The sequence below is a fragment of the Schistocerca nitens genome, chromosome 4 (assembly GCF_023898315.1).
Source record: "Schistocerca nitens isolate TAMUIC-IGC-003100 chromosome 4, iqSchNite1.1, whole genome shotgun sequence".
Classification (NCBI taxonomy): domain Eukaryota; kingdom Metazoa; phylum Arthropoda; class Insecta; order Orthoptera; family Acrididae; genus Schistocerca; species Schistocerca nitens.
In genome coordinates, this window is record NC_064617.1 from 384919299 (window position 1) to 384936175 (window position 16877).

Here is a 16877-nt window from a genome sequence, read left to right on the forward strand (position 1 = left end):
GCAGCGAAGTAGTAACACTCAAAATACTCTAAGCGCTATACGGGCTAAAATGCGCCGTCCTCAAGTCCCGCCACTTGTTCTGCAGTAGATGTTACGCACTGAATTCTCGTTCTGCTCATTCGAATGCTCCCTGTATTGATATTTAAACTCTATAGATAAAAGGTTACGCTTGAACACCTTGGATAACTCCATAGAGTGGAAATGTTATCTGATCTATGCTTCGACCATAGGATCTATGACTTGTTTTTATATCTTTGAAACGTTTATGTATGAGGTGTTTACATTACACTGCCCAAGATGTGGTGGTGCTGTTGAAGAGAGATGTCTGTTGGCGTAAATTTAAGTCAGTTTGCTAGAAATAGTTCTGTTTCCTTACCAGTTCCTTCTGAGACGAAGAGACAGTTAGTTGATGATGAAGAGAGGGTAATGCTTTTATTTACTATGAGACATTTAAAGTCTATTTCCCCTTACATTGGTTGAACGAAAGAAGTATTCGACGACTTGCGACTTAGATAATTGGATTAATATTGTTTTACAGAATGAAGGTCCATCCAGAAGTGCGAAGGAAAAAAGAGTCCATCCGCCGTCGTATGACACTCCGAAAATTGCTACATTGACAGAAAATCATTCGCAACTATCTTCTCTGAAGTCTGAAGCAGATGTGGAAATCGATGAGAGTGATGTGTATGTTGACTGTGAAGCTGGTAATATAAACAGTTGCCATTCGTACAAATCCCAGTCCGTCTCTGGGCTTTCTAGGTATGTATTTGTGCACTAGTTAGTTTGCTTGTTGCAATAGTATCACCCTAAACTGTGCGTTTGACGATTGTGGAAGGAAAATCTGAAATGAATATGCTGTTACTTCAGCAAGGTATTCGTATTTGTGAATGTTGTGACTGATGCATTGTAGTGTGCATCTCAAAACATTGTAGACAACAACGTTTATGGAAGGCGTGTGATTGCACAAAGTTTTATAACATGGAACATAGTAAATTAGACGCTCCCCTGACGAATTTAACTGTGTTCAAATTTGATGATTTTATATTTCACTAGTTGATGTGTGTTAAGAAATTTCACTAATGATTTACAGAGTCTTGTTAAGAATAAGAAAAATCTAAACTATAGAAATGAGTGCAATGGTTGAAAACAGTGTCTCCTTTTGTAATGGAATTGACAGGGCATCTTCTGATGAATCCGATGATGGGGTTATTTCTGAACAACATGATTGGGATACTTTTGGACTGGAATTTGCAGCATCACAGTGGTTAAAATTAGTAATAAATGCAGAGCACCTTTTTAGTAGACTTATCAGTAACACGTCTTTGGCAGTGGAAGATAAAAACCAAATAGAACAATGGTTGTGTCTCAAACAAGAGTGTGAAGAATGTGTTATAAATGATGGTTCAGTTAGTGGTAGAGACTGTGGTGCAAGAGTGTTGGAGCGTATAGATGAGTTAACTGAATTTGATGAACAGACAGACAGGTCTTTGGAAGCAGAAACAAATAATATACATTACCAGAATGGAAATTTTGATCCAGATACAGAAAGTGATTCTGATTCTCAGCACCCAGAATTTGTAGACAGGCTCACTTATTTCATGGATAAATTTAAAAATGAAACAGATGAAAGGGTTAAAAAACTTAACTACATGTTTATTAAGACAGGTGACAACTGTCATGTAAATCAATGGTACAATGACGAATCGGAGAAATACTGTGAAAATAGGATAAATTACATTGAGGACACAAACCATAACCTGCTTCAGAAGCGACGTATGAGCATTTTTCCAAGAACTGCTGTGCTTGATATAAATGTAGAACAGACATTAAGTGATGATTGTGAGCATGTAGATTTTAATTTGAATCCTGTTAAGGAAGAATGTGACTGGGAAGAAGATAATATTTATGACAGGTGTAAATCTGTTTCCTGCAGTGATATGGCAGCAGCAGTAGTTGCCTGCGAAGATACAGCTGCTCCATATGAAGAGTTGAGAATTCTTGCAGCAGGAAATGAAATGAAGCAATCACAAATGAGAAAAGTTCTTATTGATTTGGAAGAGGCACATAAAAGAATAGAAGAGCTTCACAAAACAATAGAGATCAAAGAACAGTTTATTGCAGACATGATTAAAAATAGTGATATGAGATCTTCTGCAAAACATCGGTTTCAGAAAAAAAGAAAGAAACTTGAAGAAGGATACTATAAAACACGATCACAATTAGCACAATCAGAGAATGCATTAATTTTGGTCTCTAAGAATGGCTTCTCTGATGAGTTTTTGAAACATAAGAAAGAAATTGAAAAACATAAGTCAGTAGCTGTACAGTACAAGAAACGCCTCATGGACGTTGAGATGATGAAACAGATAGCTAGTGAAAGCGCAAAAAAAATTTTGGAGCTGGAGAATAGCCTATTGCTCTCAAAAAGGCAAATGGAAAGATTAGAAAAACAGCTGAAAAAAGAGGAAAAGCAAAAAGAAGTTTTAGAAAAGGAGTTACTTCAAGATCAAACAAAGATAAAAGAATTAGAGCAGAAGTATAAATTACAGTTATCTAAGCTGAATAAAATGGAAGAACAGAAGGATAGGGATGATATTAGACTGCAGTGGATCTTTGAGGAAGAGAAGAGGTTAGCTAATATGCAAGAATCTTCACAGAAGTTTAAAGAACAGCTAATTGAACATCAGACATTACTGGAAAAACGGGAAGCGTTATTCAAAGAGAAACTTTGTCTAGAGAAAGACAAAGTAAGATATTTGTCAGATGTCAGTTCAAAACCCTCTCTTATGGAACGTATGTCAAAAGAGAATTCTGATGGCATTCAGAAACAAAATGGAGATGAGAAAGAAGCTCTACGCATTGAAATAAGAAATCTTCGAAAAACAAGAGATTGTCTTGTTGAACAGAGATGTCATTATGATAAATTGAAAAAGGAAAATAAAATTTCTGCTTTAGAAGAACGAAAGTTATTAGAACACGATGAAGCCATTGAGGCCATTGATGCAACAATTGAATACAAGAATGAAATGATATGTGGAAGAAAATCTCATGATTTAGATTATTCTCAGGTTCCCAGAGAGAAAGATGAAGAGCTACTTATTTCACATCTAATGAAGCTTTCCACTGTAGAAATGCGTTCTTTGCTTCATAAATATTTTCTAAAAGTGATTGATTTAAAAGAGAGTGGAAAGAAAATGGAAATTCAGTTAGCAGAAGTAGATGCACAGAATGATTCTTTGAAATGGAAAATTCATGAACTTACAAATTCGTTGTACCAGTCACATTTGGAAGCAGAGCGCCACATAGTTTTACTGGAAAAGGATTATCAGGAGAAACTACATCTGATGTTACGACATTGTGCTGAGGAGTCGAGTGGAAGCTCTGGCCCTGAGGGCAATGCCATACGTGAAAAGAACATGGAAATCAGTCAGTGTAGACAAGAGAACAAAATCCTGAAGAGGAGGATCTGTCAGTTAGAAGCTCTGTTACAGGTTTCTGGGAAACCTCATGCAGCAGGTCAGCTTGAGAGCCCTGCTGCAGCTATTCCACAAAAGAACCTTAAACAGCTTCAGGGCCCTTCACCATCCCCAACAACCAAAGTTACAAGAAAGAAAAATAAGCTTATTATCCAACAAGAAAAATACAGAGAAGGTTCATGACAACTCTGCTGTTCCCACAAAGATCTTGTTCTTGCCTGATATGGTACTTTGTGAAACATATGACAGAAATGCATTTTTCTTAAAAGTAATTTTGACTGTTTTCTGGGTGTAATTGTTTTTAGCAGTTACTTTTTAGTTTTATAGTACCATTGTTGCACACTTTGAATAACTGATATGTCATACATTTTATCACATATGGACACTTTGCCATATTACTGAGACCTTTCTGTTGTTATATCCAGAAGGTGGACTACTACTTAATTGCTAGATGTAGTAATAGAACTATGTTAATATGAAAAAATTGAAGAAAATGTCCTAATTATTAGAAAATCCTACCAAAGATTTTTTCCAAACAGAATTGATATGTGAGGACTGTTTGGTTGTATATAATGCGTGTTATGATTTTGACTATTTAGTGATGTAGCTGCTGCCTGTACTAGATTATAGTGTTATTTCAACTGTGTTACATCTCATCAGAGAAAACATATGCTTTACCTGATAAGACTGGATATGTGTGTATATATTGTAGCATTTGAACATTCTTTTTATATGTTGTAATAAAATTTCAACCTGTGATGTACTTAACAAGGGCTTGTACATATATCATTTTAAATGATAAACTGCATCTAAAGATGATATGAATCTCTGTAAATTTGTAGTGTTCTTGGAAAGACAATATCTAAGATGAATTATAATCAGATATACTGTAAGAATCACTGTTCAATATGATATGTGTAATAAACTGAATGTTAAGTAAAGTCAAAGTGCATAGTATTTCATGCTAAAGAGGTTATCTGAGAGAATTTCTGGAATTAATTTTTGTTCCCTTTGATGTAGATATGATTATTTGGTTGTTCATTACAACATATTGTTTTAGGATAAGTAACGTTGAATTCTATACTCAATTTTTTCTTCCTTGAGTAGGTGAACCAAACCAAATGTGTTTCCCACTATACGCTTTTCAATATAATCATGGGTAAGCCAGGTAAAATGAAAGAAAATATGTGCTCTTAGTTTCACTGATGATGAAAGAGAGGGAAGATACATCCAGAAAAGAAAAATCCTTCCTTGGCAGTATAAGCTCAGAGCTTGGAGAAGGAAAGGATTAAAAAGAATAGTAAACACCTACGAAATCCAGGATGAAAGAGAATACAGGTTAAATGAAATGAACCATGCACCTTTGGTCTCCCTCTGTTGATCTGAGATCCTCTGTTATTATTTTGTGTGATTGGTGTCTTCTTTTTTTTTAGTCTCACCAAATGCTGTATCTGTATATTATTTAACATGCTTTATATTGTTTGTACTGTTCTCGGGTCTCCAACTGGGTGCAGTCGTTTTCAAACCACGATATTTCGACAGTGTTCCTTGCCATCATCTTCAGGTGATACCTGCAGACTGAGCGTCTCCGCTGAATCTCCTCCCCTTTATACTCTGATCGCTCCCCACCCCTTCCCCCGCGTCATGCCGCACACGGCGCTGCATGGAGTGGTGGCGGGAGGGGCGGGCTGCTGGATGCGAACTGTGGACCATCAGGTGTCCTGTGGCCTTCGTCGGGAGCGGAAGTCCCTTTGTGTCGGTGCTGTGCTTTTAGCTGGCTGAGTGCTGGGTCCCAGGTTTTGCTGAGGTTGAACCCAGCATCTCTGTTGATCAGCCCATCAGCTACACATATTTCAGTCACCTCCTTCAGAACACAGTCCCAAAAAGACGAGGCCTGCCGTAAAACTTCTGTTTTCGCATACTCCATAGTATCTCTAGTATCCATGTAATCGTTCCACAACCGCATATTTTTTAGGCTGCTTCAGTTCAGTGTGCCTTCTGTGTTCCTGGCATCTTTCTTTGATTGTCCGTACAGTTTGCCCAATGTATGCTTTACTGCATTTACACGGAATATGGTAAACACTTGGTTTCTGGAGCAACAGGTCATCTTTTACTGTACCTAGAAGGGCATGCGTTTTCGGAGATGGGCGGAAGACACATTTGATGTTACACCAAGCCAGAATTCTGCCGATTTTGTTGGATACTTTGCCGGCGTAAGGCACATACGCCGTTGTCATCTCGTCCTCTTCGTTCTCTCTCTGCTGGGCTTGTGCATTCTGCCTGAAAGCATGTCAAATTTGACTCTCGTTATATCCGTTCTTCTTGAAAACATCCTTAAGGTTGTTAGGTTCTCCTTGAAGGCTTTCCTCATCCGATATATTGCGGGCCCTGTGTACCAGTGTTTGCAGTACTCCCTCACACTGTGAAGGATGATGGTAGCTGGTCGCATGGAGATACAGATCAGTGGGGTTTCTTTCCTGTATACACTGTGTCCCAAGGTGCCATCCGCTTTGCACTTGACTAGGACATCCAGAAACGGGAGTTCACCATTCTCTTCCACCTTCATGGTGAATTTGATGTTGTGATGCAGAGAATTCAGATGTTGGAGAAACTCGTGAAGTTTTTCTCTTCCATGTGGCCATATCACAAATGTGTCATCAACATATCTGTAAAAGCACATAGGCTTCAGTGCTGCAGTTTCCACTGCTTTCTCTTCGAAGTCCTCCTTAAACAAGTTTGCTACCACTTGTGACGGGACACCCCATGGCAACATTTCCTTTATCCGCAGGTAAAATAACTATTTTAGGATCATCCTGTAGTTCTTGAATGGCAGCTCTTTCTGCTTTCGTGATGTTCGGCCTCGTTAGAGCGGCTTTGCTAATCACATGGCATGTTTCCCGATGTATCTCTCCTACTTTTTTGCTGGGAAGGGTGGAAATTACTTGTTCTATACCACTGATGAAGTCTGCGATGGGTATAGTAGTCTGTATTGGTGCGAAATTTAGTCCCTTTTCCGGAACTGATTTTGCTGCGCCGTCAGTTCCTTCCCAGTGAAGTTGATTACGGTTCGTCGTTGCACTTCTTGTGCCTGTTGTTCTCTGGCTGCCAGACATTGGAACTTGGAGACTTGTTTAGAAGTGGCACTGTGTCGAGACAGGTCCGCATGAGCCCAAGACACAGTGTTGACCCACTCCCAAGAATCGGGCAAGAGCAAACAAGCCATCTCTAAGTGGAGTGCGAGTAATTCCTTAGATGTCGTGTCTAGCCGCCGACGGGTGTACCGGATCCTTTCCCTTACAAGCGCCAGACAAGCTCTTCTTGTGATCCGGTCGGCAGCCATGGTGTTTATGTGATGGGTAATCCTCGCGAATGTCAGTATTACGCTGTGGTCACAGCACCACATCAGGAAGGCGAGAGAGCTCTTAAGTTAATTAGGGCGAAATTCAACCTGGCAATGACTAATCTTTTCGAATTTGTCCTCACATCAACATTCTTTCTCTTTGATGGAAACTATTATGAACAAATGGATGGTGTTGCCATGGGGTGTCCCCTGTCACCAGTCGTAACAAACTTGTTTATGGAGGACTTCAAAGAGAAGGCACTGGAAACTACAGCACTGAAGCCTATGTGCTTTTACAGATATGCTGATGATGACACATTTGTGATGTGGCCTCATGGAAGAGAAAAACTTGAAGAGTTTCTCCAACATCTGAATTTTCTTCATCTTAACATCAAATTCACTATAGAGGTGGAAGAGAATGGTGAACTCCTGTTTCTGGACGTTCTAGTCAAGCGCAAAGTGGATGGCACCTTGGGACACAGTGGATACAGGAAAGAAACCCCACTGATCTGTATCTCCATGCTACCAGCTGCCATCATCCTTCACAGTGTGAGGGAGTACTGCAAACACTGGTACACAGGGCCCGTGATATATCGGATGAGGAAAGCCTACAAGGAGAACCTAACAACCTTAAGGATGTTTTCAAGAAGAACGGATATAATGAGAGTCAAATTTGACATGCTTTCAGGCAAAATGCACAAGCCCAGCAGAGAGAGAACGAAGAGGACGAGATGACAACGGCGTATGTGCCTTACGCCGGCAGAGTATCCAACAAAATTGGCAGAATTCTGGCTTGGTGTAACATCAAATGTGTCTTCCGTCCACCTCTGAAAACACGTGTCCTGCTAGGTAGAGTATAAGATCACCTGTTGCTCCACGTCCGCAGCTTGTGGTCGTGCGGTAGCGTTCTCGCTTCCCACGCCCGGGTTCCCGGGTTCGATTCCCGGCGGGGACAGGGATTTTCTCTGCCTCGTGATGACTGGGTGTTGTGTGATGTCCTTAGGTTAGTTAGGTTTAAGTAGTTCTAAGTTCCAGGGGACTGATGACCATAGATGTTAAGTCCCATAGTCCTCAGAGCCATTTGAACAATTTTTTTTGTTGCTCCACAAACAGGGTGTTTACCGTATTGTGTGTAAATGCAGTAAGGCATACATGGGGCAAACTGCACGGACAATCGAAGAAAGATGCCAGGAACACAGAAGGCACACTGAACTGAAGCAGCGTACAAAATCTGCGGTTGCGGAACATTACATGGATACTGGATATGCTATGGAGTATGCAAAAAGGGAAGTTTTACGGCAGGCCTTGTCTTTTTGGGACTGTGTTCTGAAGGAGGCGATTGAAATACATGTAGCTGATGGGCTGATCAACACAGACGCTGGGTTCAACCTCAGCAAAGCCTGGGACCCAGCACTCAGCCAACTAAAAGCACAGCGCCGACCCACAGGGGGCTTCCGCTCGCGACGAAGGCTACAGGACATCTGATGGTCCACAGTTCGCAGCCAGCAGCCCGCCCCTCCCCACCACCACTCCACGCAGTGCCGCATGCGGCATGATGTGGGAGAAGGGGTGGGGAGCGATCAGAGTATAAAGTGGAGGAGATTCAGCGGAGAAGCTGAGACGCTCAGTCTGCAGGTGTTACCTGAAGATGACTGCAAGGAACACTGTCGAAACATCGTGGTTTGAAAACGGCTGGAGACCTGAGAACAGTACAAACAGTTAATTTGCCGGTAAAGCCTAAGAACACACATGCTTTATACTGCTGTGTTCTTTGTAGCACATCCAGGGTTTCAGCATAGTAGGTTTTCTTAAAAGTAAAAGCAATTGCTAAGAAAATTACTTATTGAGCTGAAAATTGCTTGTACCTTAACCAGGGCACTGGCACATCTATATGTATTTAAACAATTTGTTGAAATTGTTCCAGCAATCACTGGTATTTTTTAATGTGAAAGTCATTGTCCAGTGCATGAAGCAACATACATAGTTGCCAATACCCCGTTGTTTTTACTTTAATAGTGCATAGTGTGAATGGCTAGCAGTATACTTTTATATCACCCTCATGTGTTTGTGAAAAATAACAGGATATTTCTTAGCTCCTTATGAAAGGCAAATTCTTTGAATTTCAAGAGGAATTCTTTTTGTGTTGAATGATGTCTGTCTGTCTTTTCTTATAGAATGTACTGATTGTCTCTGTGGACAAGTAAACTCATCATCTATTGCACTGGTTCTCTTCATACCTTCTCACTAGATTCTGTTAACCCTCCCTGGTGAAGATCTCTGACACAGTACTGCTCACAAGTGTATGAGCTAAGTTTTGTTAGAATTTTTGTTACGGATATTAGTCTGATATCTAATGAAAGGAGTAAAGGTAATGATTCATTAAATAATTGACACACTGAATTGTCGATAGGCACTTAAACAAGTGTAAGAATATTACTAACTTTCAGGCGAATCCTGTTTCAGAGCTAGAGTACAGATACCACATATAACTGTATGGCTGCACCATCCTGCCTGACTACATTGTTCCTACAGTACAACTCTACCCAGTACGTCAGTCAGTAAATACCATGTGTAAGCTGGTGACCTCTGGTTGTTTCTATGTATGTGCAAAACCAGTGAACCTGAAGACAGCTATCAAGAATCTCAGTACTGACCTCTGCGAATTATCAAAAGGTGGTGCAGGATATAGGGTTAAAGCCCAATCCATTCAAAATCCAAGTAGTACTGGATGGTCATTGTAGGCTCATTAGCCCGACATATCAGGAGTCCCCACCATCTTGTAACCATAAATGGGACAAATATCAACTCCTCTTTAGCAAAGGGTCTAGGAGTAATGATAGATGAAAGTCTAAATTCGACTGAGCGTGTAACTGTTATTGCAAGATGGCATCAGCTAATCTCCGTGCCCTAGAAAAATGTAGAAAGCTCTTCCATTTTGACGCGAAAAAGAAACTTGTAAAAACACTTATGCTTCCAGTTACTGATTACAGCAATGTCATCATGCATGACCTCTATCAGAAAAGCTCACAGTGCCTGGAACTGGCTATGAATGCATGCATTAATTATATTTGTGATATTGGACTCTTTGATCATATTTCCCCATTATATACACAACTCTCCTGGCTGCATGCAGACAAGCGCAGAGATTTCATTACATTTGGCTTCGCTGCTTTTCTGTTAATATACACTGTCCCTCACATCTCTCCTCAATCTTCGCACTCTTGACTGAACAATATGGCAGAAGTACCCATCCCATCAGAGCAAAATCTTTTGTCCCACTCCATAATTCAGCCACTTTCTTGAAGTCATCCTCAATACCATAAACCCAACTTGAATAACCTCACTCATTTTGTTAGAGAAATGAATAATGTCTCCAGCTTCAGAGGACAGTTAATGACAGATTTACTAATGCAGCAGTAGTGGTTACCATTGTCCCTGTACACCTTTGTTACCCAGGTACATTCTTCTTTCCAAGCAGATCTTCCTCATTTCCCGGTATTCTTAGCCGGTGCAGCCTTCTTAAATTTCATTTGCCCAGAACTTGCAATACCAGCAACTTCTATTTTGTACACCTATAAATTCCTTTTATATCTGCCACAATTATTATTGTCATTATTATTTCTGTTACCAGTGTTAGTGGCAGCAGTAGTACAAGTTGTGCCAGTATTAATTTTATTAGTACATAGTAAATATTATTTACTCAAATTGGCACTGTAGACACACACATCATTTTAATACTATTTGTCATATTAAGATTTTAATTTCTTAGGCAACTATCATGTAGAACGAAGTACTGTATGTGTGAAACCATGCCCCAAATCAGGTTGGGTTGAATAAATAAATGAAATAAAAATTAACTGAGAACACAAAAGAAGGTCAATCATACTAAATGTCCCCAGAATGAGATTTTCACTCTGCAGCGGAGTGTGCGCTGATATGAAACTTCCTGGCAGATTAAAACTGTGTGCCCGACCGAGACTCGAACTCGGGACCTTTGCTGTGAGGACCGGGCATGAGTCGTGCTTCGGTAGCTCAGATGGTAGAGCACTTGCCTGCGAAAGGCAAAGGTCCCGAGTTCGAGTCTCGGTCGGGCACACAGTTTTAATCTGCCAGGAAGTTCCATACTAAATGTTCTGAAATCATATTGCATAATCTTACATTTGAGCTATTTGAAAAGTATGTGTTACTGAGAATTAAAGAGCTGTCATAAACAAAAGAAATTGTGCTCTTCTGCAATGAGTACTGATGAGAGACTAAATCTATTTTATGATTGAGCATCAAGTGTGGATTTCCAACATTAGCTTCCAGATAACCACCACTGTATTTAATTTATCCAGAATTCCGCCAGCAGTTACTCACTTTTTCCCCTTTTCATTTACAAGCTCTTTCAGCCTGATTTATGGTGCGTCCAATAGGAAGCTTGACTCAAAAGTGGCCCAAGCTGCAAGAGTTAACTTTTCTTCACCACAATAGTATACTATTTGTTCTAGGCTCAAATCAAGTTTACTATTCTTGCAATGTGATTACTACATGTGATTCTCTTTACTGATGTTTGATTTTAGCGAAAGTAATTACAGTCAGTTTAACTGCCTCCTCACAGTGAGTTGCTTCTAGAGTTCTTTCTCTTGTAGCACGTTTTAGTCTTGTCATGTTCAGCACTTCCTTGACACATATGCAGAAAAGTTCACAAGGTTTGACATATTTCATTTTCAACAAGGTTCCAACAGAATTTGAAAACATGCTTAATTCTGGATTTTTTTTTACCTAAGCTGAAGGCATTCTTAATGGCACACACTTTTTATTCAGCAAAAGCATATCTTGCAGTAGTTTAGAGCTGTTATTGTTGTTTTATTATATTTGTGTGTTATATTTTGTTTATTTTATAGTCTGCATTCTGAGAAAGATATAGGCAATAATTTGTTCCAAAACTGGGTAGGTTTTGTTCAGATCTTCTCAAAGGTCCCGAGGGTGAGGATGCATGTGGAAAATGAATTTTTCTGCCCTGAAGGTTAAAATGTTAGCCACTGATTCAAAGGATGACAATTAGCTATTACCACAGAAATTTTATGCATTCATTCATTCACCGAGGACATTAAACTTCTAGTCCACTACACAACCAAGCCAACAAAAATAAAATGAGAATCTGTAAAAATGACAGATAAAGGGTTTTGAGGTGTTTGTATGAGCATGCCAGGCTGAAGGAGATGAAAAACATAAATAATGGCTGCTTGGAGGATATGTATCTGTGACATTAATGCATGGAAGTACTGGAAAAGAGAAAACATTACTTTAAGTAATATTGCTGTACATGATTATTGAAAATGTGCATAGTCTGTTGTACCTTTTTGTTTTCTCTTTTTTCAGTTAATCGTCAGCTTGCAGTGTTACTCTCCTGTGATAGTATAATTCAGTGAAATTCAGGTTATTTGAGGCAAGCATATTGGAAATTCAGAGATAAATGCAGAGTAAGATTGTGGAATAGTATGGAAAAAGTTAACTGATAATATCGGGATTAAAAATCATGGTTACATTTTTGTTATCTGTTCATGCCAGTAGAGGCAGAATTGTTGTATACAAAATATCACGATCATGCCATGACTCATTCATTCATTTCAAATGGCCACAGCATATCCAGCAATGTGATGATACTGAAAGAATTTCATTTTATAGAAACACACTTGGAAAAGAGACTGTTTATGCATGGGGCAAAGAGAAAGATTCATGTAAGGGTTACATCTGTAGAGTGCTGGGTGACGCTAAATGTTGGGCACCTTAGAGAGTTCAGGTAACAAATACTATGTTTGGACTTGACGAATACAGTGTTCTTCAGCTTGAATGTAGTCTTCACTACCACTGTGAACTTCAGCAATATTTCATCAACTGTAGTTACAGGTAAAATGATGTTAGAATGAGAAGTTTCTGGTACTACACTGCCTGGATGGTGAGGATCTCACAAATCTCTATAAAAATATTCTTATCTCTGAGTGAACTGTGCTCCACTGAATTAGATGGCTCTTGAGATGAAACAATAGGGAGGCACCTGCATGGCTCCTACGACAATGCACCTGCTTAGGCATTCAGAATTGTACCTATCTTCACTTATGCAGTAACAGTAATATACACTCCTGGAAATTGAAATAAGAACACCGTGAATTCATTGTCCCAGGAAGGGGAAACTTTATTGACACATTCCTGGGGTCAGATACATCACATGATCACACTGACAGAACCACAGGCACATAGACACAGGCAACAGAGCATGCACAATGTCGGCACTAGTACAGTGTATATCCACCTTTCGCAGCAATGCAGGCTGCTATTCTCCCATGGAGATGATCGTAGAGATGCTGGATGTAGTCCTGTGGAACGGCTTGCCATGCCATTTCCACCTGGCGCCTCAGTTGGACCAACGTTCGTGCTGGACGTGCAGACCGCGTGAGACGACGCTTCATCCAGTCCCAAACATGCTCAATGGGGGACAGATCCGGAGATCTTGCTGGCCAGGGTAGTTGACTTACACCTTCTAGAGCACGTTGGGTGGCACGGGATACATGCAGACGTGCATTGTCCTGTTGGAACAGCAAGTTCCCTTGCCAGTCTAGGAATGGTAGAACGATGGGTTCGATGACGGTTTGGATGTACCGTGCACTATTCAGTGTCCCCTCGACGATCACCAGTGGTGTACGGCCAGTGTAGGAGATCGCTCCCCACACCATGATGCCGGGTGTTGGCACTGTGTGCCTCGGTCGTATGCAGTCCTGATTGTGGCGCTCACCTGCACGGCGCCAAACACGCATACGACCATCATTGGCACCAAGGCAGAAGCGACTCTCATCGCTGAAGACGACACGTCTCCATTCGTCCCTCCATTCACGCCTGTCGTGACACCACTGGAGGCGGGCTGCATGATGTTGGGGCGTGAGCGGAAGACGGCCTAACGGTGTGCGGGACTGTAGCCCAGCTTCATGGAGACGGTTGCGAATGGTCCTCGCCGATACCACAGGAGCAACAATGTCCCTAATTTGCTGGGAAGTGGTGGTGCGGTCCCCTACGGCACTGCGTAGGATCTTACGGTCTTGGCGTGCATCCGTGCGTCGCTGCGGTCCGGTCCCAGGTCGACGGGCACGTGCACCTTCCGCCGACCACTGGCGACAATATCGATGTACTGTGGAGACCTCACGCCCCACGTGTTGAGCAATTCGGCGGTACGTCCACCCGGCCTTCCGCATGCCCACTATACGCCCTCGCTCAAAGTCCGTCAACTGCACATACGGTTCACGTCCACGCTGTCGCGGCATGCTACCAGTGTTAAAGACTGCGATGGAGCTCCGTATGCCACGGCAAACTGGCTGACACTGACGGCGGCGGTGCACAAATGCTGCGCAGCTAGCGCCATTCGACGGCCAACACCGTGGTTCCTGGTGTGTCCGCTGTGCCGTGCGTGTGATCATTGCTTGTACAGCCCTCTCGCAGTGTCCGGAGCAAGTATGGTGGGTCTGACACACTGGTGTCAATGTGTTCTTATTTCCATTTCCAGGAGTGTAAATAATGCAGATAAACATAACAAAACATTCACAAGTGTTTGCAGGTACGTGCAACTGCACAAATATACTGGTAGGTCCAGAACAGAATGAGCAGTAATGATAGAATCTGTCAACATCATTGTTTCTCTCCTGCAAGCAGTCAAGGAAAAGCAAATAATTTCACCACATGTGCAAGAACAGTAACAAACAATGTGTTATCAATGTACTTATCAAGCCTCAGTTCCCATACTACATACTTGATTTATTTTGACCTGTTTTGCTCGGCAGATGGGAACATTCTCAGAAGCCCCAGCTGAAAGCTACCAGCTCAAGCAACTCTAGTTTTGTGTGATAGGGCACTTGCAACCATTCTACACAGAGTCTAAAGCCAAAAAGTCCCTCTACTACAGCCTGTTCATTTCGGTGGAATGACAATGGAAGACCTTATAGCTTACGTGGCTTCCATACTACAGTGGAACATAGATGTGTTTAAGGCACTTACATACAAAATTAAACTTTCAGAAAGTGAAAGATGCTTATGATTCATTTTATAATTTTTTGGTTGTATGTCCACCAGAAGTGCAATCTAAATGGGGATTGTTGTAACCAAGTAATACACAAACCGATCCAAGTAACATAGTTATGGCTTTATTCATAACCCTCTGAACAATAACAAAAGTAAGTCTCTCATGACTCCACACATAACAAGACACAAAACAAATTAGAACAGAGAGGGTGTCAGTCAGTGCTGCTCATTGTGGATATAGATGTGTACAGCCAGTAGACGGCATGGCACAGACTTTTTGCCTGGCAACACTAGACTCGACGCTCTCACATGCACTAGTAGTGTGAATTGGCCACCCAGGTGACGGAGGAGATGCTGGCGGTCCAATGTGAGACACGTCCAGTGGATCCGAAACAGCAGCAGCCACTGCCAAGGTGGGGGTGAGACACAATGTGCTAGTGGACAACAAAGCATAGGGCTGGAACGTGTGGGGACGCAGGCATGCTCGAGGGTGGTGGACCTGCAGTATGCTCAATGACAGTACCGGGAAGGAGAGTGCCATTGCCATCTCTGCATTGTCATCAGATGATGGTGAGGGGGATGGTGGAGATGGCTCAACTGGAACAGGGGCTGTGGCAATGGGCTTGAGGCCAGCAATGGACCGGTGCCTAGTGCCATATGTGGAAGAGGCATCCAATGGCACAGGGGCACTTCGACAGCAGGCAACAATAGGCTTGAGACGGAGGGCAGCAGGGTGGGCAGTGGCGATGGGGCCGCATCTGTGAACCAGTAGCTTCCACTGGAGAACGGGACCGCAAATGATCAAAGTGATGCGCAACCAGCCCATCAGTCATACGGATGTCACAAAGACGGTGTGCCTGGCAGCAGACAACAGTGGCTGGTCTCTGCTTGGGCTGCCAACCAAACCCTTGTGCCCACATTGGTGATCGCGGCGTGAAGCTGACTGCAGCAGGTGCAGTGCAGACTGCAGAAGGTGGTGGAGCATGTGTGGCTGCCGGCCAAAAAGCAACACAGCCAGATTCTGCTCCCCCCCCCCCCTCCCCCCCAGCGTGAAGCGATAGGTAGTCAGAAAATGGAAAAGAGGGTCGTCTGCCAAAGAATCCACTACAAACTTTTTCATTTGGGACTTGAATGTACTCACTAGTCATTTTGCCTCACAATTTGATTGAGGATGGAATGGTGGAGCCATTCATGATGAATGCCGTGACAGGAACAAAACAATTGAAAGGTATAAGAAATGAACTGGGACTCATTATTGGAAGTTAAGGTAGAAGGCAACCTCTTAATAGAAAAAGCCTGCAAAAGCATTTGAATTGTGACCTCAGCCGATGTTGATGCATACCTAAGAATGCAAGGGAACTGGGAAAATGCATCCACAGTCAAAGAGCCAATATGAGTTCAAGAAGGGACCTGCAGAGTCTACTTGAAAGCATTCGCATGGCTGGCGTGAAGTGGGCCAGGGGGACAGAGACACCCTGGAGCTGTCTGTTGTCAGGCACACTGCTTACAAGCTGTGACAAAATGGACAATTTTGCCATAAGTCCCTGGGCAAAAACCATGTCTCCTAGCTAACAGTTTAGTGCATGAAACTCCCCAATGGCCCTGGTGGAGAAGGCATAGAACCTAGTCCCATAATGCAGCAGGAATGACTGCTCTGGGAGAGGGGTCTTCCTTGGGCAACAGCAGAACTCCTTCAAAAACAGAGAGGTGATACCATAATGAAAAATAGTCGTGCAGGGGGTCCAAAGCCCAACTCAGTGGTTTATCTGGCCAGCCCTGTTGAGCAACCCAAACGACCTGGCAGAGAACTGGGTCAGTGAATGACGACAGCTGCTACATGCAAGCTTGTAATTGCGACACCCTTGGCTACAGCCTTTTTTTTTTTTCAGTATCAAGATGGAAGCAAAGCATTTCTTCATGATCAAAGTCAGGATCAGAACCCACAGAAAAGCAGGAAAAGGGGTCTGCATTGGTATGATTAGATGTACATGGAAAATGAATTTCGTAATTGT

General features: G+C 42.1%; 2 protein-coding genes across 2 annotated transcripts in view; both read left to right on the top strand.

The window, feature by feature from the left end:
* The first annotated feature begins 273 nt into the window (after positions 1–273).
* The window catches only part of LOC126251586 (DNA mismatch repair protein Msh3-like), a 363938-nt gene continuing 347334 nt past the window's right edge, over positions 274–16877 (top strand). The window contains exons 1-2 of the mRNA XM_049952118.1: positions 274–423; positions 539–759. Coding sequence (XP_049808075.1) covers positions 322–423; positions 539–759 — 323 coding nt within the window. The 5' untranslated portion in view covers positions 274–321. The remainder of the gene's footprint in view (positions 424–538; positions 760–16877) is intronic.
* LOC126251587 (kinesin-like protein costa) lies at positions 619–4327 on the top strand. The gene has a single exon (XM_049952119.1). It carries the CDS (start codon positions 1128–1130, stop codon positions 3657–3659), a length of 2532 nt encoding a protein of 843 aa, XP_049808076.1. The 5' UTR covers positions 619–1127; the 3' UTR covers positions 3660–4327.